This window comes from Chinchilla lanigera, unplaced genomic scaffold, assembly GCF_000276665.1.
Source record: "Chinchilla lanigera isolate Chin_1 unplaced genomic scaffold, ChiLan1.0 scaffold00053, whole genome shotgun sequence".
Classification (NCBI taxonomy): domain Eukaryota; kingdom Metazoa; phylum Chordata; class Mammalia; order Rodentia; family Chinchillidae; genus Chinchilla; species Chinchilla lanigera.
The window spans coordinates 13,816,661-13,835,857 of record NW_004955454.1 but is presented as its reverse complement, the minus strand read 5'-3'; the positions used below and the strand labels follow the sequence as shown (position 1 = coordinate 13,835,857).

The 19,197-nt window shown below is 37.9% G+C and overlaps 1 protein-coding gene across 1 annotated transcript in view; it reads right to left on the bottom strand.

The window, feature by feature from the left end:
* Rp1 (retinitis pigmentosa 1 (autosomal dominant)) overlaps positions 1-19,197 on the bottom strand; it is a gene marked incomplete in the record, with an annotated part of 300,755 nt that overhangs the window by 246,453 nt on the left and 35,105 nt on the right. The window contains 2 exon segments of the mRNA XM_013520200.1: positions 18,481-18,652; positions 19,017-19,197. Of these exon segments, the coding sequence (XP_013375654.1) occupies positions 18,481-18,652; positions 19,017-19,197 (353 nt within the window).

Sequence of the window (19,197 nt, the reverse complement as noted above, 5' to 3'; positions counted from 1 at the left end):
GGATAGCGACAGGTAATGTAACCACCACTGTTGATTCATATTATTTTGTCTTGAGACCCTGTATCACTTTGAACGTTCTTGCTTTGATTTATGTTCGTGATACTGCTATGCTACTACTGTTGTATTTGTTTGTTTGTTTCTCATATACTACTCTCTTTAAAATAAAAAAATCTAAAAACCTTAATATTTATAGCCCTATTAACCCCCAAGTTGAACAGGAGTCCAATGTTGAATCAAGAGAGGTTAACTGACTGGAGAAAACAGAATGCAGATACGGGGCAGGCAATTTAATAACAGACTGTGATGACCACGGCACACACAATAAAAAGCTGAACAACCTTTACCTTCTACAAATAATAAAGTATGGTTTAAAATTTTTCACAAAGAACTACAGGACCAGGTGGCTTCACTACTGAGTACTTTCAAACCTTAAATACAAACACACACACACACACACACACACACACACACACACACACATTCAATTCTATCCAAATCCTTTGGAATACTTAGCTTATTGTCTGAGAGAAATATTACTCTGACACCAACCCAGTAAAAGGTATTATTTGAAAATTACAGAATAACATTCATGAACATAAAAATATTCTCAAAAAGTGTTACAAAAGTAAGTCAAAAACCTCCAAGTTTATCCCAGAAATAGAAAAGGCAAACACAACCTTCAAGTGGATCCCAGGAATTCAAAGGTTTTTTAACATTCAGAAGTCAGTGTAATTCACCGTACTAACAGAATAAAGAAGAACATGACGGCCAAGGTCTACATGGCTACTATGCCCCTTGGGTGACCAAACAGGTCTTACCAGGCTGACGCTGATGTTAACCTCCTAAAGGAATAGAGAACCAGACGGAATCTCCATAATGTGATTCTACTCTGTGTCTTCTGGAAGGGTGGGGGGACAGAGCCTGCTGTGTGCACATGAGTGTATACTATATAAGCAAGCAGAGAAAGGGCTCAAAAAAATAATTTAAAGAGATTTCAATGGTTGCACTCATTTTTTATACTTTTTTTTACTAAAAATTCAGACTAATTTCCCTACATTTAAATGAGCTGGAAACAAATTCCAATGCCATTTCAATAATGTCAGACTATTCTTTTGGCTTATCTATGCCACATTCTTGAGACTAGATGGAGTATATATGTATGCAAGTGTTACGACCGCGTGGCCATCTTAACCACTTACCAGTCCAATTAATTAAATACATGATAACCAAAAATTGCATACTTTTGTTAATTTTTGTAAGATAATATAACAAGAAATATAAAAACGACAATTTCATCAGATTTATTCAATACAAGAATCAACTGGTTGAAATGACACCTGCCTGAGCCACACTCAGGATAGTATGTCAATAAAAGCACTGCCCTTGTGATGCTCGGGCAAAGTGTTGAGTGACTAATTTGGTCTTGAGTCTGCTCTTTGTAAAGCAGCTGTAAGCTCCAGCCCTCCCCTCAGGAGGAATCTAAAGGATTTGGCCATGGATGTCTTTCATGAGATACTTTTTTTTTTTTTTTTAAATAAAAGGAGGAAAACATTAACAGACAGACAACCTTTTACAAAATAGCAAAAGAACAGTACAAACAATACAATTACAAACAAAGTGGTAGGAAATTAACAATGCTTCTTGTATTACGTTCATATCTTCAAAGTGGTTTCTCATGAAAACAGAGACATGCAATATTGATCAACCAAGGACTCATTAACAGTTTCAGCAAAGAAACAGAAGACAGTAGATCAACTATGTTAACTATCCTGCATATACATACATACAAAATTTCTCCTCCTTTCCCTTCTCTTTTCCCACATCCCAGTTGCCCTTTACCCTTGAGCGTTTTCCTATCATTTCACAGTGTCTATCATACCTCCGAGTTTTTATTAACTCTTTCAGGTTTTACACTAGTGAGACAATGCGGTGCTTGCACATGCAGGTCTGATTTATTCCACTTATGAGTATGGTCTCTAGTTGTGACCACTTACCTATAAAGGCCTCGAGTTTATCTTTCTTTATAGCTGAGTAATATTCCATTCTATAAAGGTACCACAATTTTCTCACTTCTTTATCCTGGCAGACAACCTATGGCCTAAGTGTGCAACCCACAGCCAGGCGCCCCTCTGACAGGACAATGGCTTCACTGGCAGCCATCTTCGTGGCTCCTGTTTAACCTGCGCTGTTTACTCTTGTGAAGATAACGAGTAAGGCAGCCCTGCTTGGCAAGACAGATGAAGTTCGGGGTTAGTGTGCGTCAGGTGCCAAGGTTAAGAAGTGAAACCAAAATGCACGAAAGAGAAGAAATGTACTACCGTAATTCCCAGAGTTCCAACGCAAGTAAGGAGCCGTAGGGGCAGGAAGGTCTGGCCTGCATTAGGGTCCATGTATTATCTCTTAGGTCTTCTCTTGGGGACTGTAGATTTGCTAGTTAAAAGAAATAAGTTCCCCTCTTAATCCTGGAGGGCGAGTTTATTTAAATGACTCTTGTGTCAACCCCTAGGTTCTATCATAGTCAGTAGCTACAGGTTATGCTAAGGTTTGGGTCAGAGAGATGAGGAACAGGAAGACTGCCTGGCAGTTCACCACATGCAGAGGTAAGGTTCGGAGTAGGCCAAAGGTGACAGGGTAGGAGTAGGTTTCAAATAATTTATGTCAGACCTAGAAAGGAAGCTCAGGCAGCAACTACACTGCACAATATATGACCATGTTCATATATGTACATGAATATTCTTATATGAATATAAACACTGTGTTTAATGCCGCCCATTTAACCATTTTCAGTATTCACAGTGAATTCCTGTAATGTGCAAGTCATGTTTTTCATGAACCTAACATCCATTTTAACTTACTTGGTTTTATTGATTTTCCTCAGCTTTAAGCAGTTATACTTAGGGAGTAGTCTGCAGACCCCAGGCATTCATCAACATTAGTGTTACAAAAGAGAAGAATTATTCTCAGGAGGAAAAACAATGAAGTAATGTTCACTCCATTGCGTTTTTTAGTACTGCTGTTACTATTATGATAATCTCTGTGCATGAATTAGAAAGTAAATATTGATGATATTGAAATGTGTATGCATAGAGAAAAGGGCAATGTACATCCGTAAGGAAAAATTCCAACTGTTAAAAATGAGTTGCTGTGTACTGCATTTAAAGTCTATGTTGAAAACGAGCATCTGAAATGAATAGACACTTCTCAGATAAGGAAATATAACTGGCCAGTAAGTAACATAAAAAAATGTTCAGTATCACTGGCCATTCAAGAAATGCAAATTAAAACATTAAGATTCCATCTCACCCCAGAAAGAATGGCTACCATCAAGAAATCCAGCAAGAACAAGTTCTGGTGAAGCTGTGGGGAGAAAGGAACCCTTCTTCATTGCTGATAGGAATGTAAACTTAATCAACCACTATGGAAATCAGTATGGGATTCCTCAAAAAGCTAAAAATAGAAATTCCATTTGTAGATTGGAATCTACAGCTACTCCCCTTTGAAGTACCTTCTCAAAAGAATTAAAAACATCACACCATAGCAATGTATCATAATAGCTCAATCTTGGAAACATCCTACATGCCCATCAGCAGATGAATGAGTTAGGAAAATGGTATCTGTGTACAATAAAATAGTACTCTTCCAGGAAAAAGGATAAACTTGAGGCACTTGTAGTAAAATGGATATACCTTGAGGTCACACAGTTCGGTGAAGTAAATGAGATACACAAGCTTGAACACGGCACGCTTTCTCTTATATGAAAAAGTTAATAGGAAAAAAGAGAGAGGAGGAAAAAAGTCACTGTATTCTAAGTACATTTCTGCTGTCAGTTTCCAGTTTCATTCAACCACGGTGTGAGAAATCACTGTGCAGGATTTCCACTTCTTTGGACATGTGAGTGCCTTTACTGTTGCATGGTCTAATGTGAATCTAAAAATCCCGGAACAGGAAAATCTGTGAAGACAGCAGCTCAGTGGTTGCCTGGATTTAGCAGGAAAGGGACTGGGAGATGGTAGTTTTGTGTAGAGTGTTTTATTTCTGGATAACAAAAATGATCAAATTTGATTATGGTCATGGTTGCATAACTTTATCAATGAGCTAAAATCTACTGACTCTTGTAAATCGTGTGCTATGCAAATTTCAGTTCAATAATGCTGTTCTTTAAAAATAAAGTCAATGTTCAGTACTATTTACTGTTTAAAAAAAAAAAGATAGATAAGCTTAACCATAAAATGAGGTAAGACTGGTCCTTGTTTGAAAGTTTTTGTTATTTGATCTTAGGAAGTTTCTTTCTTTCTGTTTTTGGAGTTTGTTTTGGTTTGGCTTTTTATTGTTTTTCAGTACTAGGAATCTAACCAGGGATGCTCTACCACGGGGCTCCAGCCCCAGCCCTTTTTAGTTTTACTATTTTGAGATAAGGTTTTGCACTGTTGCCCTGAGGGGACTCGAGCTTGCCATCTTCCTGCCTCAGCCTCCAGAACGCTGCGATTACAGGCACGCACCACCACGCACAACAGAAAGCTTTTCAGTCACATATTGCTATGGCGTGGGGATATCCCTTTTACGACTTCATACTTCAGTCAGGGAAGAATATGATCTTCGTGAGGAAAAATTGGGAATTATCTTGAAACGGACAAAAGAGTGGTTCTTTGTCAGGCATCCTCTTAGGGGTTACCTTTGCTTTTCACTATCTTTAAATTACCTTACAACACTGTAAGCTATTAAAAATGGATAATAATGCAAATCATTCTTTTACACGAAGTATAAATCGGTTGTGTTCAGAGAACGGCTACTGTTTAGACCTAAAATGTCCCTAAAGTCCCTTGTGTGCGGAAGGCAAATGGGTCATGGAGGTGCTGTGCTCCTCAGCAGATTCATCCAGGACAAACCCCGCAGCTGGGGGAGCTGTCAGGCAGGGATCCCTGCAAGTGCACCCTGCCCCTCCCTTCACCCCTCTGCTCCCTCGCTGACCGCCAGGAGTGCAGCACCTTCCCCTCCGCCGTGCCCCTCTGCCGTCCTGTTTCTGCCTTGGATCCGGCCCACCAGGCTGAAACCGGGAGCCGCAGCAGACTCGTTTAGGTTGTGGGCATCAAGTGCGAGGTCCAGTGACAGGAAAGGAGCTTCGACACTGTCTCAGATCCACTCATCTCAGCATGCCTGACCCACCTATGTTTGCTCATACGAAATTCTCCTTTGATACTTTAATATATTAAAGTATAATAACTTTAATATATTAATAGTTCCTTCATTTAAAAGTTAAATAAAATCCTTGGCATATGTTCACATTATACAGAATTCATGACTCACTTTAAATATTATCCTTTAACCCAGCTATTCCCCTTCTGGGTATTTTTCCAGAACTGAAAACATCATACCACAGCGATGCATGTGCACCCATGTTTATGGCAGCACGATTTATAATAGCTACATCTTGGAAACAACCCAAATGCCCATCAACTGAGGAATGGATAAAAAAGATGTGGTATTTTTATACAGCAGAGTACTACTTAGCCATAAAGAAGGATAACTTTGAGACTTTTATAGGCAAATGGATGCAACTTGAGACCATACTCATAAATGAAATAAATGAGATTCACACATGTAAACATCATACTGTCTCCCTGGTATAAGAAATTTACAAAGTAAATAAGGTCTAGAATGTACAAGAGATATTGTGAAATGGAAGCAATTGTTTAAAAGGAAATAGGATGGGGAAAGGAGAAAGGGAGAAAGAAAAAGGGGAGAAAAATGCCAGGAAGCTATACCATTATTGTCTCTTATTTCACTGAAGAGGAAGGTTCATGCTAACATCAACTGGAGAAATGTTTATACCCATAGCTTGTATCTTGTAACTGCTTTGAAGATGATAATATGTAATGTATTAACTATTGTTACTCTTATTATTATGTTGTGAAATTGTTTTACTTTTTTCTTTTTTTGGTTTTTCTAGTACCAGGTATCAAACTCACGACCTTGCGCTTGCCAGGCAGGCACTGTGCCACTGAGCTAAACTCCCAGCCCCTTGTTTTACTTTTTTCAATAAAATAATTACCTTTAACATCTCAATAAACAAAAGAATATAGTAAGGGGAAAGTACTCCATATTACAATAACTTTGACTTACTGGGATACCCTGGGGAGTTATAGGATCCCTCTAAGCCTCAATAAACAGGAAATAAAAAATAACTTCATATTTTCAGGGTAGATTTGTATACACAAGGTCAAACCACAAAATTCAGGATTATTTTTGAGACTCAAACACAGACATGAAAATGAAAGTGCTTCTTTACTAGCTTCCTTCTGTGAGCTTTGGTTCCCTCTGGCCATAGTAAAGATACTATTACCCATCTGAGACATTTACTGTGAGAACTGACTGAGACTATATATACAAAGAACTTAGAACAGCACTGGGGACCAAGCAGGACTCAGAACAGTATCTGGTTCCTACACCAAGGAGACAATATGATGTTTACCCATCTGGGTCCAATTTATTTCACTTGTGAGTATGGTCTCTAGTTGCATCCATTTACCTACAAAAGCCTGGAGATTATCTTTTTCAATAGCTGAGTAATACTCCATTGTATAAAAATACATCTTTTTTATCCATTCCTCAGTGGATGGGCATCCTGGTTGTTTCCAAGATATAGCTACAACAAATTGTGCTGTTATAAACATGGGTGCACATATACCACTGTGGTATGATGTCTTTAATTCTTCTGGGAAAATACCCAGAAGGGGAATAGCTGGGTTAAATGAGACTTCCAATCCTAGTTTTGTGAGGAATCTCCAAATTGATTTCCACAGTGGTTTCACCAATCTACACTCCCACCAGCAGCGGCGTAGAGTTCCTTTCTCCCCACAGCTCCTCCAGCATTTGTTACTGGTTGATTTCTTGATGACAGCCATTCTTTCTGGGTTGAGATGGAATCTCAGTGTTGTTTAATGTAACAACCACTGTTGACCCGTATTATTTTGTCTTGAGACTCTGTATCACTTTGAATGTGCTTGCTTTGATGTTTATATTTGTGACACTGGTATGCTGCTACTGTTCTATTTCTGTTTGCTTCTCATTTACTACTCTCTTTAAAATAAAAAAAAAAAGAATAGTATCTGGCACCAAACAGGACTCAAAATGTTGATCACTTTTACTTTATGAAGGATCATATGAATAAATGTTGATCATACTGTATCCTTCTAAAAATCTTACCACTCACCAGGGCTAAATCCTTCATTATTAGAGGTACACTAACTTTTAAAAAGGTATTAACAGTAACAGATTTTTTAGTAGGTAAAATGTGTTTGGCAATAATGCCAGGGCTGTGCGAAGAATCTTACAAGCACTGTCTCTAATGATTTTCTAATAATAACCTTGTACGGTACCATTTCATAAGAACTTTATAGTAGCCCCATTTTATAAACAGAGAGATCCACAAAAAGGGTGCCACAAACATGAGATGTGGCTGTAATATTTAAACTTTAAGCCTTTAAATGAGGCACATGTTTTGTGTCACTGAAAGAGGTAAACTATGAAAATATCGTATAAAAATTACCTCTACCCACTGATACAGTGAGTCACTAATATTCCATTCGTGTTAGTATTATTAATGGTTCTCATCTTCCTCTAATTAAGCTTTACTTCAGAAAAACTGATAATTCTTGACTGTTGGCAAAATTTTATCTTTTAATCCTCCACTTGGGAATTTCAATTCCTTGCTACTGTTTCCTCTCATTCCGAAAACGACTACACCTTCTGCATTTAACACTTGGAGGGTGCCCGCACGGTTGAGACCTTAGCCTTCTTCCAAGCAGGAGCAGGATGCCCAGAGGTTGTCACAATGCTTAAGGCAGTCCCTTTAGCCATGCAAGCCTCCTTCGGGGGCACCTGAGCAACTGGCAGTGCACCGCACAGCTGCCATCTGGTGGACACAGACAAAAGCTCAGCCCTCCGCTTGCAGACCAGAGATCCTGAACTCCGTGGTACAGTTACACAGTCATCCTCCGGCAGCCACAGGAGTCTGGTTCATCATCACGCAACCCCATTATAAGACGAAGGCATCCGTAGTTCCCAGGTTATAAGAAGCCACACCCTTTTCCTCAGTCCTTCAGGCACATCATCTCGGAACAATAAGTCAGGTCAATATACCATTCTTGAATTTCCTCTGGAGTTTCATTTCTCCTTCTAAATGTCAATGTTACAAGACTTTTTGATACAAGTCTTCTGAAAATAAAAAATTCTTCGAATGTTTAACAGATAAATTCACATTTTTAAAGATGATTGAAATACTGCTTTATAAAATACAAGAAACTTAGTACCATAACTCAGTACCTTTGTGTATCCTTCAACATATACACACAAAAGTCAGTAAGAAATAAAGAATAAATGCCTTAAAACCACTATTCATCCATGCAATATACATTTCTAGGTGCTTAGTAGGCCCCAACAATATTCTAGTTTTAGTATGTAACATGAACAAGATGTGGTCAGTCTCGTCTCAGAATTCAGTGTATATCAACATGTTCACAAAAGTAAGATGCAATATGTCATATATTACAGGATATAATATGTGGATTACAACTCAGGATTGCAATTCCAATTTCTCTTCCCCAACGTTACCTAACTCTCACAGGACATTGTTTGATATTGTATTACTGCCAAAAAGTATATGCTATATTCTTACATTTCTAAACCTCTTGGTTGCTGTGACTTCCCCAGACTACTGAGTATAACTAAATATCACACTTTCCAAATTAAGAAGAATTTCTTGTCTCTGCACCAAGGAATAAGGCCTTATTTTTTAAGAACACTTTACTCTTTCTTCATGGGAAAAAATAAAGATGTAGTAAGAATAGTACTGACTGTTTTGGACAAAAGATTAGGTTTCAATCTTGACATAACATTCACCAGACACCAGATTGAAGTCATGTATCTACCTAAATTCTTATATTGAGAAAACGGAGTGATAACACTGAACACGGTGCCTTTACAAGAAAGTATTTCTTATAACAAATCTGTACTCTAATACAGTCCCTAGTATACAACAGGCCCAAAATCAGTGTTAATTCTTCTCTACTGTTACTTCTCCAAAATTAATGCACTTTTATTTCACTATGACTTCTCATTGCTCACTACAGAAGCTAATACCATGTTACATCTCCTGTATTTTGATTAGAAGAGGGCATGGCTTACTGTAGTAAAAGCATATTCTATATATTCTTTACCTGGTAAAGTAGCAATTCATGAATTGTATGGATTTACGATTCATGCTAACCGAACCCAAAGTTAGTCTTTAGGTAATTAATTACATCAATTCCTCAACACTCAAGTTATATTATTTCGGCACCTTCGTGTGCTGTTCCAGAACATTAAGTATATAGCTCTACTCTGAGTCAGTTCTAGACAACAGGCTAGATTTCCAAGTTTTACAAGATTTATGTCTACACTATCATACTGTCATGTAATGGATGGTATCTTAAAATGCTTCCTAGTTAACACCAGCAACATACAATTACTCAGTATTTCATAATTCACAGTCTAGCCAGACATATGGCTCCAGACAATTGTACGTTTTTATTTATATATATTTAAGTATTTTATTAAAGCAGATAAAGATACAAAGAAATGTCAACTTTTTCACAGCAACTCTTTTAATTTCAAGAGAATTTTTAAAGTCACCAGTCACCATTCTTTTTCTTTTCCAGGTTAAAGTACTCCATCTCCTTTAATTTTCCTTCAGAGAATTCCTTAATTTTTTTCTTCTTTTTGTTCTGACTTCTTCAGATTTCCTGACATTTTACTAAGGTTTAAAAGATAAAAATTTCTCAGTGGCCAGGGATTTAGCTCAGTAGCACAGTGCCCGCCTGGCAAGCGTGAAGTCCTGAGTTTGATTCCCGGTACCAAAAAAAAAAATTTTTCTCAGAGAAGTACTGCAGACGCAACTTAGTGGTGAAGCATCTTTTTCCTGAAAAAATGGAAACTCCTGCCCCATGGTAATACTTGCAGCTTAATTATATAGGTGTTCTGAAAGAACTCAACACATTTGGCACATCTGGGAATGAACTTTCTAGCAAACCAGTATTCAAAACTAAGAAATGAAATACTTTAAGGCTATATCTATTGCATTTATTCACTTATCCATTTTTATACATACAATATACATTTTATACAAAATTGACAATATAAAAAGAAAAAGATAATTCTTATCCAAGATATATTTTTGATGCCCTGAGCAAAAAAAATCATAGACACAAAAAAAAATCATATAACTTCAGGACAAATCCACATGAAGAGTAATTATTGGAAAAATAAAGAACAGAGGAATGACAAAAGTCAAATTGTTCATACAAAGGTAAGCTTTCTAGAGTAAGCCCATTTTGAAAGAGCAAGACATACTTGGAAGTTATCTAATGAATATGTCTATCCGAAGTGCTTCATCTTATTATTTAAAAAGTATTAACAGAGAAAGGCTCGCTAATACTGAAATTATATATCATCTTGTTCACTATTGCTTTCAAGATCAGTAAAATGTAATTGGTTTTCCTCTTCCCAAATGAAAATACTTTCACCCTCAAAAATATAGTGTATTTCTAATATATTTCTTTTGCAAATACTTAAGGATGTTCCAACTTGGCAAATATCTAATAGGCAGGTTTGACCAAGTATTTCAAAGGAGAAATGACAACTGGTATTTTCTCTTATTACACGCTTGAGATTTGTTCTTAAATTCTGGAATCTGTTATCTAGTAAGTCATTAGTCTCACCAACTGTCTTAAAGATACCACCTGTCCAACTGCTAGGGTTTTCTGTATTTGAATTCATATTACATACAACAAACAAAAGTATGTACAAGAAATTCACATAAAACCTTTGCTTTAAATATGACTGAAATTCCTTTACATTACTTTCTTCCTCTAAGTCCAAGAAGTTAGTTAGTTTGAGCTTCTCTCTCTTATCTGTCAAGCCAAATATGTTACTAAAATAAAGCTGATCAAATAAATCGCCAATGGCACTGTCAACAAATTCTTTTCTCATACGTGCTTTATGGTTCTTACCCTTGAACACATTTTCATTTGAGAGTAGCAAATGTGGGTATATCTTCATCCATAAATGGAAACCCAAAACATTTTCAATATCTGAATCTCTGCGATAAGCAAACCCTCGGTTTTCTTCATTCACAGGTTGGGTGATAACCGTTAGTATTGGGCAATGTTGACCACAAAGAGCATAGAGTTTATCCAAAGAGTCACCTTCCTGAAGCGCACCTTGAGTCATCCTGCTGCCAGGTAACGGCTGGGTTCTAACAGTAGCATCAGAGGCAGGGTGCACTTTGTTAGCAGCAGACGTAAAGGCATGAGCGGCAGATGTGCATACTCTTTCTGACTGATGATTACTCTTCCCCTCTGTGTGGTGATCTGCTGTTCTCTCCTTGGCACAGGTTTTATTCTGAACACCTAGCAAATCCTCACAAAAAGCCTCAGAGTCACTACCGTGGGGCAAGTTAAAATAGTTGCATTTCAGTTCAAGGGGTTGAGTGAGTTCCTCCAGTTCTGAAGAGGATAATTCAGCCATAGTTGGGGCTGGGGCCAAATTCCCAAAATGTGAATACGGTACCTCGTTACTGTTATTATCAAGCAGGGTATCCACTGATGTGGTGTCCGCATTGCCATACATGCCAGGATTTTCAGATGACATCCTTAGCAAATGATTTTCTCTCAGTAGCCATTTGCCTTTGTCAATCAGTTCTCCTTCCTCTTTATCTCTATGGACCTTATTATGATTACTTTGTTTTATACCATGTTCTACAATTTCACCTCCATGGTAATCGTCCCCCACACCATTAACATCACATTTTCTCTGTCTGTCCTGGAATTCCTGTAACCTAGGTAAAGTACTAGACACCTGTTCATCAGACCCAAATGACTGGCCTTCAGAATCATAAAAACCTGCTTTCCTAGCACACTGAAATTCCACAGAATTGTAAGGACAAACTTGAGCTCTGTGTACAGACCCAGGAAAAAGAGACGGTTTAACAATCTCTACTTTGCCATAAAGCTTTTCTATCGTCCTTTTAACAAACCCTTTATTATATTCTTTCTCTTGAGCAATGTCGTCACTGTCACTGTGGTCATCAGTGGATGTTTTACACTGCTGCTCACTCTCACTGTCTGGTCTATAATCTGACCAGTCGGAAGTCACTGGACTTTTGAAACTTTTAAAATCATGCGAAGACTCCGAATAACTTCCCATTTCCATGTTTTTCACCATCATTTTAACCTTCACCTTACTTTCTCCTGAATTGATCTCCTTTTCAGTATTTTGATTAGAATCATAGCAAAAAACTAAAGATGGTGGTGTCACCTGCCTAATTATACCATTCCTTCTTCCTTCTTGTGTAACTTTCCTACTAGGTATGTCTATCAATTTCAAATTTCTACTAGCCTCTAATTCTTTTGTGAGTGATTCTTCAGTGGTTTGTTCACCTGCGTTTATCTCTGTATTATAGATATCACTGTCTTGATTTTCTAATTCTTCAAAAGATTCCAATTCTGAAATGTTACTTCTTTCATTTGATGTCATGCTGTTGGTTACTGACCCCGGTTCTTCAGAAGTCCTTGATTCTTCTTTATCAAAAGATGCATATGTATTTTTATCCTGAAATCTCTTTACTGCATCATTTTTAAATTGACCTAGAGAGCTTTGTTTCATATCAAATTCCAGATCACTTTTACTTAGAAAAGTGTCAGCAGGGCTTAAATTACTGACATTTTGTTGTGAGACTGATGTATTAAAGTCATTTTCATACCCAAGGTCTGCCAACATATTCAAGTCTTTCTGAACTTCATCAACTCTTTTGAACTCCTCCATTAACTCCAAGTTATCGATACATTTGCTTTCTCTGGAATTTAAAAAGTCAACAGTATCACAGACTCCCGGAATGTGGGTCTCATCAGGTGGGCAAGCTACCTCATATATGTGGCTCTCCTTTTGAGCACAAGCCTCATGGGAAGACACAGCATCAGTAAGTGAACAGATCTCTTCCAGGAAACAACTCCTATTCATAGAGGTCTTATCTATGACACAACCAGCATCAGGGGGAAAAGCATTACTGGGACTACACAAGTCTGTTGGAAGGTAAGTCTTATTCACAGTACACATCTCACATGGAGAACAAATCTCTGAAACACAAATTTCAGAACCACAAACCTCACAGGTAGAGCAGCCTCCATCCAAAGAGATTTTCTGTATTCTCTCATTCTCACTGCAATCTGGTGCTCTCTGACTGCTGACTGTTGCAGAAAGGCCTACTGGAACCATATCATGCTCTTTTTCACTGGGTTCAATACAATCTGTGGAGGACTCCACTAAACTGGCAATAGCAGCCTTCAAGTCATCAGCTTTCTCTGTGATGGCAACATGCTTTAGCACCTCCAACAATGTAAGTATTTCTGAAGAACTGTTGGTAATCTTAGGAGAGTCACCTTGACAGAAGCTACTCATTCTTTCCTTTAGATTTAGCACCAAGAGCCAAGCTAGAAGGAGATTAGTAGATGAATTACATATCGCAGAGAAGCAGGGAATATCTACAAGTGGCCCTGGCATTTGAACAACTCCATTCTGAGTCTTCTGACTGCTGGGAACTGAAGCTTGCAGTTGTTGAAGCAACAGAGCTGGTAAGAGGTCTTTGGAAATATTCGCTTCCACAGTATCTACTTGAATGGCAGCCTCTATGCTTTGCCCTTTTGTAGCTAGGTTTATTTCATGGCAAACAAGGCTTACATCTGGTCCTGAATTTTCAGAGGGTATCTGACTTGCGGTATTATGATCATTAGTAGCTGACTGTGACACGGTACAATATTCTTGCAAGGAAACTACGTGAGCATCATTCAGAGATCCAACCTGGCTCTCACAGAGATCTTTGTTAAATTCTTCACCATTAAAAAATTTACCATCTCCTTTACATAGATTACTTCCTGTCAAACTGGCACTTTTAGTTATGCGCTTACTACTTTCTATAACAAACTCATTTCCTTTTACAGAACTTGTATGGACATTATTTTCTAGAAAACCGTTATTGCTATAATTTGCCATGCTCCTTTTATTTTTGCGTATTGGAGCTGACTTTCTAGGTTCTAAAGTTGGATATGAATTTATGTTCTGTAACCATCTCTGTACATAATTTTCTGACTGATGGGCTGTATCCACAGAAAAATCAGCTTTTTTCAAAGAAGCTAAAGAATTCTCCCTGGTTTTGGCATAGTGTTTACTTACAACAGTACCTGATTTCAATTTATCCCCTTTTTGTTTTTTCTGGCTTTTTAAGGTTACACGTGAATCATAAAATTTTGGAACTAAGCTCATTTTTTCCACAACTCTCAAATTCCTAGACACTTTTTTGGCTGGAGATTGTGGTCCAAAAAAAGCTTTTGGTTTTTGCTGAAGGAAGTTAAACACATGAAATAAACTTTGATTTTCTGAAGTGCTTTTGTAGTATTTAGATTCATAATGAGGAGATACTTTATCACCTTGACTAATTTCTCTTTTTTTAGGTGCTCCTAGGCTTATTTTCTTTAGTGGTCTAGATTTTCTTTTGCCCACAAGTTCTTGAACCTTAAGATTCTGAATATCATTGAATTTATGTCTACGGAAATTCTTAGAAACTGTAGGATTGAGATTACTTTTGGTACTAAAATGATTTGACTCCATTACCATACCAACTGTATGCAGGTCTTCCTCATGAAGTATCCTTCCTTTAAAGGAACAGTCTGAGTCTTGCAACATGGTTTCCTGTGCAATTGTACCTCTTGTGTTTATTCGCTTACTCTTCTTTGAGATTCTTTTGGTTACAGACTCCTCATCCTGATACCTAGAGTTGATCATTTGCTGCTGTGATTTCTTCTTCTTTTTGCTGGCAGGAGATGACAAGATCTGCTTTCCATTCTCTGGAGGTTCTGTTAAACCGCACTGTGCAAATTCATTAATTAGTCTGTCAATTCTTGTGGCTACAGTAGAGGACTCTACTGAAGCTGGAGCCTCAGAAATACTTTTGTCAGTTTCAGAGTTGTTACGTGAACAATGACTTGCCTCTGCTAAAACAGGACTGAACCTATCATTTGTATTATCATAAGTTCTGAAGTTCTTTGTATCAGTTTTATTGTCTGATATTACACTATCAACTATACCTTTCTCCTCAGTAGAATTCTCTGACATAGCTGATGGCAAGCCATTATTATGGGACATCTTTAACATCTTCTGACTTGTAATTTCTATCACACCAGCACTTACTGCACTTGCCCTGAGGAGTCTGCGCTGCTTTATTCTTTCCAAAGGTGACTCCATCTGCTCATTGTTACTGATCTGAACAAGTACAGGTTTGTTAGATAATGATGACATTTTACTACAAGAATGTGTGAACATGTGGTACTCTGATTTGTTTTCCCCACCTTCCCTTTTTTCACTATAGGAAAACTGTTTCTCTTGGACTTCTGTTTCAGATACTAAGGTCACACTCCCTATCACAGATTTCTTTTGTCTCACTCTCCTTGGTCCAGGTGTTGGGGGCCTATAAAAATGATGCTTCACTTGAGCCTGAGTTCCCCGAACAACATCTGTGTCCATAGCAGCATTCTCCCAACTGGCAGAACTGCAAGTTTCAGCATCTTGATCTGTCATTTGAGTTTTTCCTTCCTCTGCCAAACCGACCTCTTGATTATCGCCAGAGACATCTGCAGACAATGAACACGCTGCAAGCTTTAAACTAGATGATCGATCATCTGCTCTTCCTGGACAACTGCTTACCTCACTCCTTTCATCATTATTTAGAAGACCTGCTCTATTGATGGTGGTTGTCCACTTGACAGTTTCCTTTTCTTTTATTTTGAATCGAACTTTCATCTCAACTGTCATGGTACCATCTTGATTAAAAATAATTGCTTTCTCAATATCATCTTCAGAAGGATATATTGATAAATTCTGAGAATCACGTTTTTCTAAGCTCAAGCAATTTTCAGGAGCAAAAGAACAGTCTGAGTAGCAATCATGTGTTTTATCAGAAGAAACAGAATAAATCTGGGATCTTGGGATTAAGGGTATATGTGCACTCACTTTTAAAGTTTTAAGAGTATAAGATGCCCACATCAAAATACAAGTAGAAGATAGAGAAGTTATAAATATCCAATGAAAGAGGGAGCATGGAAAAAAGAAAAGAAAACAATTAGTACAAAAATACTACAGTCTCTGTATTTCACAATACAATGTTACTGATAATTTTCTAAACTCTATGTATTCAATGGCTGTTTGAGAAAATTTACCATAGTTCCTTATACAGTTCCTTTGAATATCTCTTAAAAGAAATCTGTAGCTCTACACTGATTTACAGACTTTTAACTGTTTTAATAAGGTAATTTTAACAAGAAACATAGAACTTGCAAACTGCTAACAATTCTACTAATAAAAGGCTTTTGTAGGCTTTTTTAGTTTGCTTACCAGTTCTAAAACATGCCTAACCAAGTACTGTTTATCCATTTAAACAAAGCAAGTAACAGTATGTGGTGGTATTTTATCTATGTATATAAAAGAAACACATTTATAATTTTATGAAAGTAGAAACATTTTGAATATTTAGACTGAAAATCAATTAATAATTAATTTACAGTTCACTTTGTCTAATTAATGCAGTTGATTTACTATATGACATACAAAGAACATGGGTCTGGATATTAAAGTTAATGTGTATCCTTATTATTAAACTTGGCACTCCTTTCTTAAAGTCAGTCAAGTTATTAGTCTTCATCATGGATTTGCACACGCTAACCACCAAGTAATCATCTTTAATGTTTCAGAGTATAAATCTGAATATATTTGTGTTACTTTCAGTATACTTTTGCTAAAATTATAAATCAAAATCCTTCACCCATAACTTTTAGAAGTAAAATTTAACAAGCCCTTAGATTCCCTGAAGTCACCAAAAATCTACCAGACACAAAATAGTAAAATTACTTTAATAAATAACAAAGGTGAAATATTGTGCCACCATATGCATAATGTACTCATGTATTTGACAGCCTAATACCTGCAACATAGGAACATTAATAATTACCTATTGTGTATAGCCATGAAATAATTCAATGACAAAAAATGAGTTTTACCTACATTAGAAAAAATATATAGCATAGCATCTCTTAAAATGCAAATTATTCCATGTCTACAAAGAGTGAGAGGGCTAGAGATATAGCTCAGCAGCACAAGTGCCTGCCTGGCAAATGCAAGGTCCTGAGTTCCATTCTCAGTAACAACAACAACCAAAAAAAAGAGTATTAAAAAGAGTAAGAATCTAAATTCAACTATATATGGCAATCAGTATATTAGCAGAAAGAGTTAAAGCTTCCCTGCAAATACTGAGCACAATCAAAACTCCCATACCCTTGAGCCTAAGGGCCCTCTTCTTTCCCTACTCAAAGGCCCAAGCCACACTTATTTACCAGCTATGAAGGAAATGACAACCCAGATCAGCACTGGCGAACCTATGGCACACGTGCTGCACCAAGCATGCAGTACCCTCTGTGTCTGTACACAAGCTAAGTCACCCAGTATTGTCCAGCAGCTGAGCATTCAAATCTAACTGCAGTGTTGGCACTTTGTGATAAGTAAGTGGGTTTTGGGTTGCCGTCTGGGCACTTGGTCTCTAAAAGGTTCACCATCACCGACCTAAATTTTTGTTAACCAGCATGAATTGGCTACCTTACCTTTCTTTTTTTTTTTTTTTTTTTTTTGAGATAGGGACTCGCTAAATTTCCCCAGCAGGACTCAAACTTGTGATCCTCCTGCTTTAGCCTCCTACAGCATGGGGATTACAGGCACGAACCACCATGCCAGACTCCAAATATTTATTTAATAAATAAAATTGTGGTTCTAAGGACCTATGACTTTTTTACACTTCACAAGGCAGAAAATACAGATAGATTTCAAAACATACAGTCAATCCACTACTCACTGATCTCAGCTAAGAATACTGCAAAAAATTCTGCAACTACCAGACTCCATAAAATTCCTCTCCAAAGCAAAAAATTCTTTTTTTTTTTTTTTTTTTTTTTTGGTTTTTGGTTTTTCTCCGGTACCGGGAACTGAACTCACGACCTTGCGCTTGCCAGGCAGGCGCTTCGCCGCTGAGCTAAATCCCCGGCCCCCCAAAGCAAGAAATTCTAGCATTCTGATTTAACTAAGTATTTTATGCAAAAACAAAAAGCCAACGAAGACAGCATAACATCAATTTAAACAGTTACATCATCAAGTAATTTGAAAAAGTCTTTAGAAATTATTAGATAATCCCTATGACTCTTTCCAACTGTAATTAATTTCATTTTAGAATATTTTAATCCTCTATACTTTCTATGTTAATGAAAATGGTCATTTAAGTGCAAATTTCTTGTTGCTAGGGTGAAAATAATATCAGGACTAAAAATAAGTCTTATATATTTATAAATGACTTACTCTTTCTGTTTTCTGATTTAGCATTTCCCTTCCGGCGCACACGATGAGGGATCCCTGGTAATCTAGCAGGAAGCAAGAACTTTTGGGTGTCATAATTCCCCGGTTTAAATGGCTCCCTTCCTGCGGCCACCACCGCTCCGGAGCTCAGGATCACTGCCTGGAGACTGGGAACCTAGAAGAAACCAAAGGATCATGGTCTTCCATGAGCAAGGTTTGCTCCTTTTATGTGATGATTCTATAATTTTGAGTGAATCAGTGTAAGAACCTCCCAGGCTTGAAAGAGACCATCGCCAAGCATTTTCTTGGGCTCTAATGATGTACAACAAATAACTGGACAGACAAACGTGCGTTAAGCCTATATATGGCTAAAGAGAGGCCGGCTGATCTTCCTGCGTAACTAAAGACGTATTTACAGGTGTGACACCCCCCACCGAAGTCCACAGCCCCGCCCCCGGAAGCAGCTGGGCAAGGGCCCCTGTGGACGCGTCTGGGCCCGGAAGGCGACCTCCTGTGGGCACAGACCCCGGAGTGCTCACCTTCCTTCCGTCTGTGGCGTACAGCTTGGCCACCGGGTACTGCATGACCGCCGTCAGGTGCCGCAGAAAGGCCTCGAAGCTCTGCGTGACCTTCCTGCTGAGCAGCACGGCGCTCCTCGTCCCGGGGTCGCCATTTCTGAAGACCAGCAGCCTCCGCGGCGCGCGGGGCACGCCGGGAGCG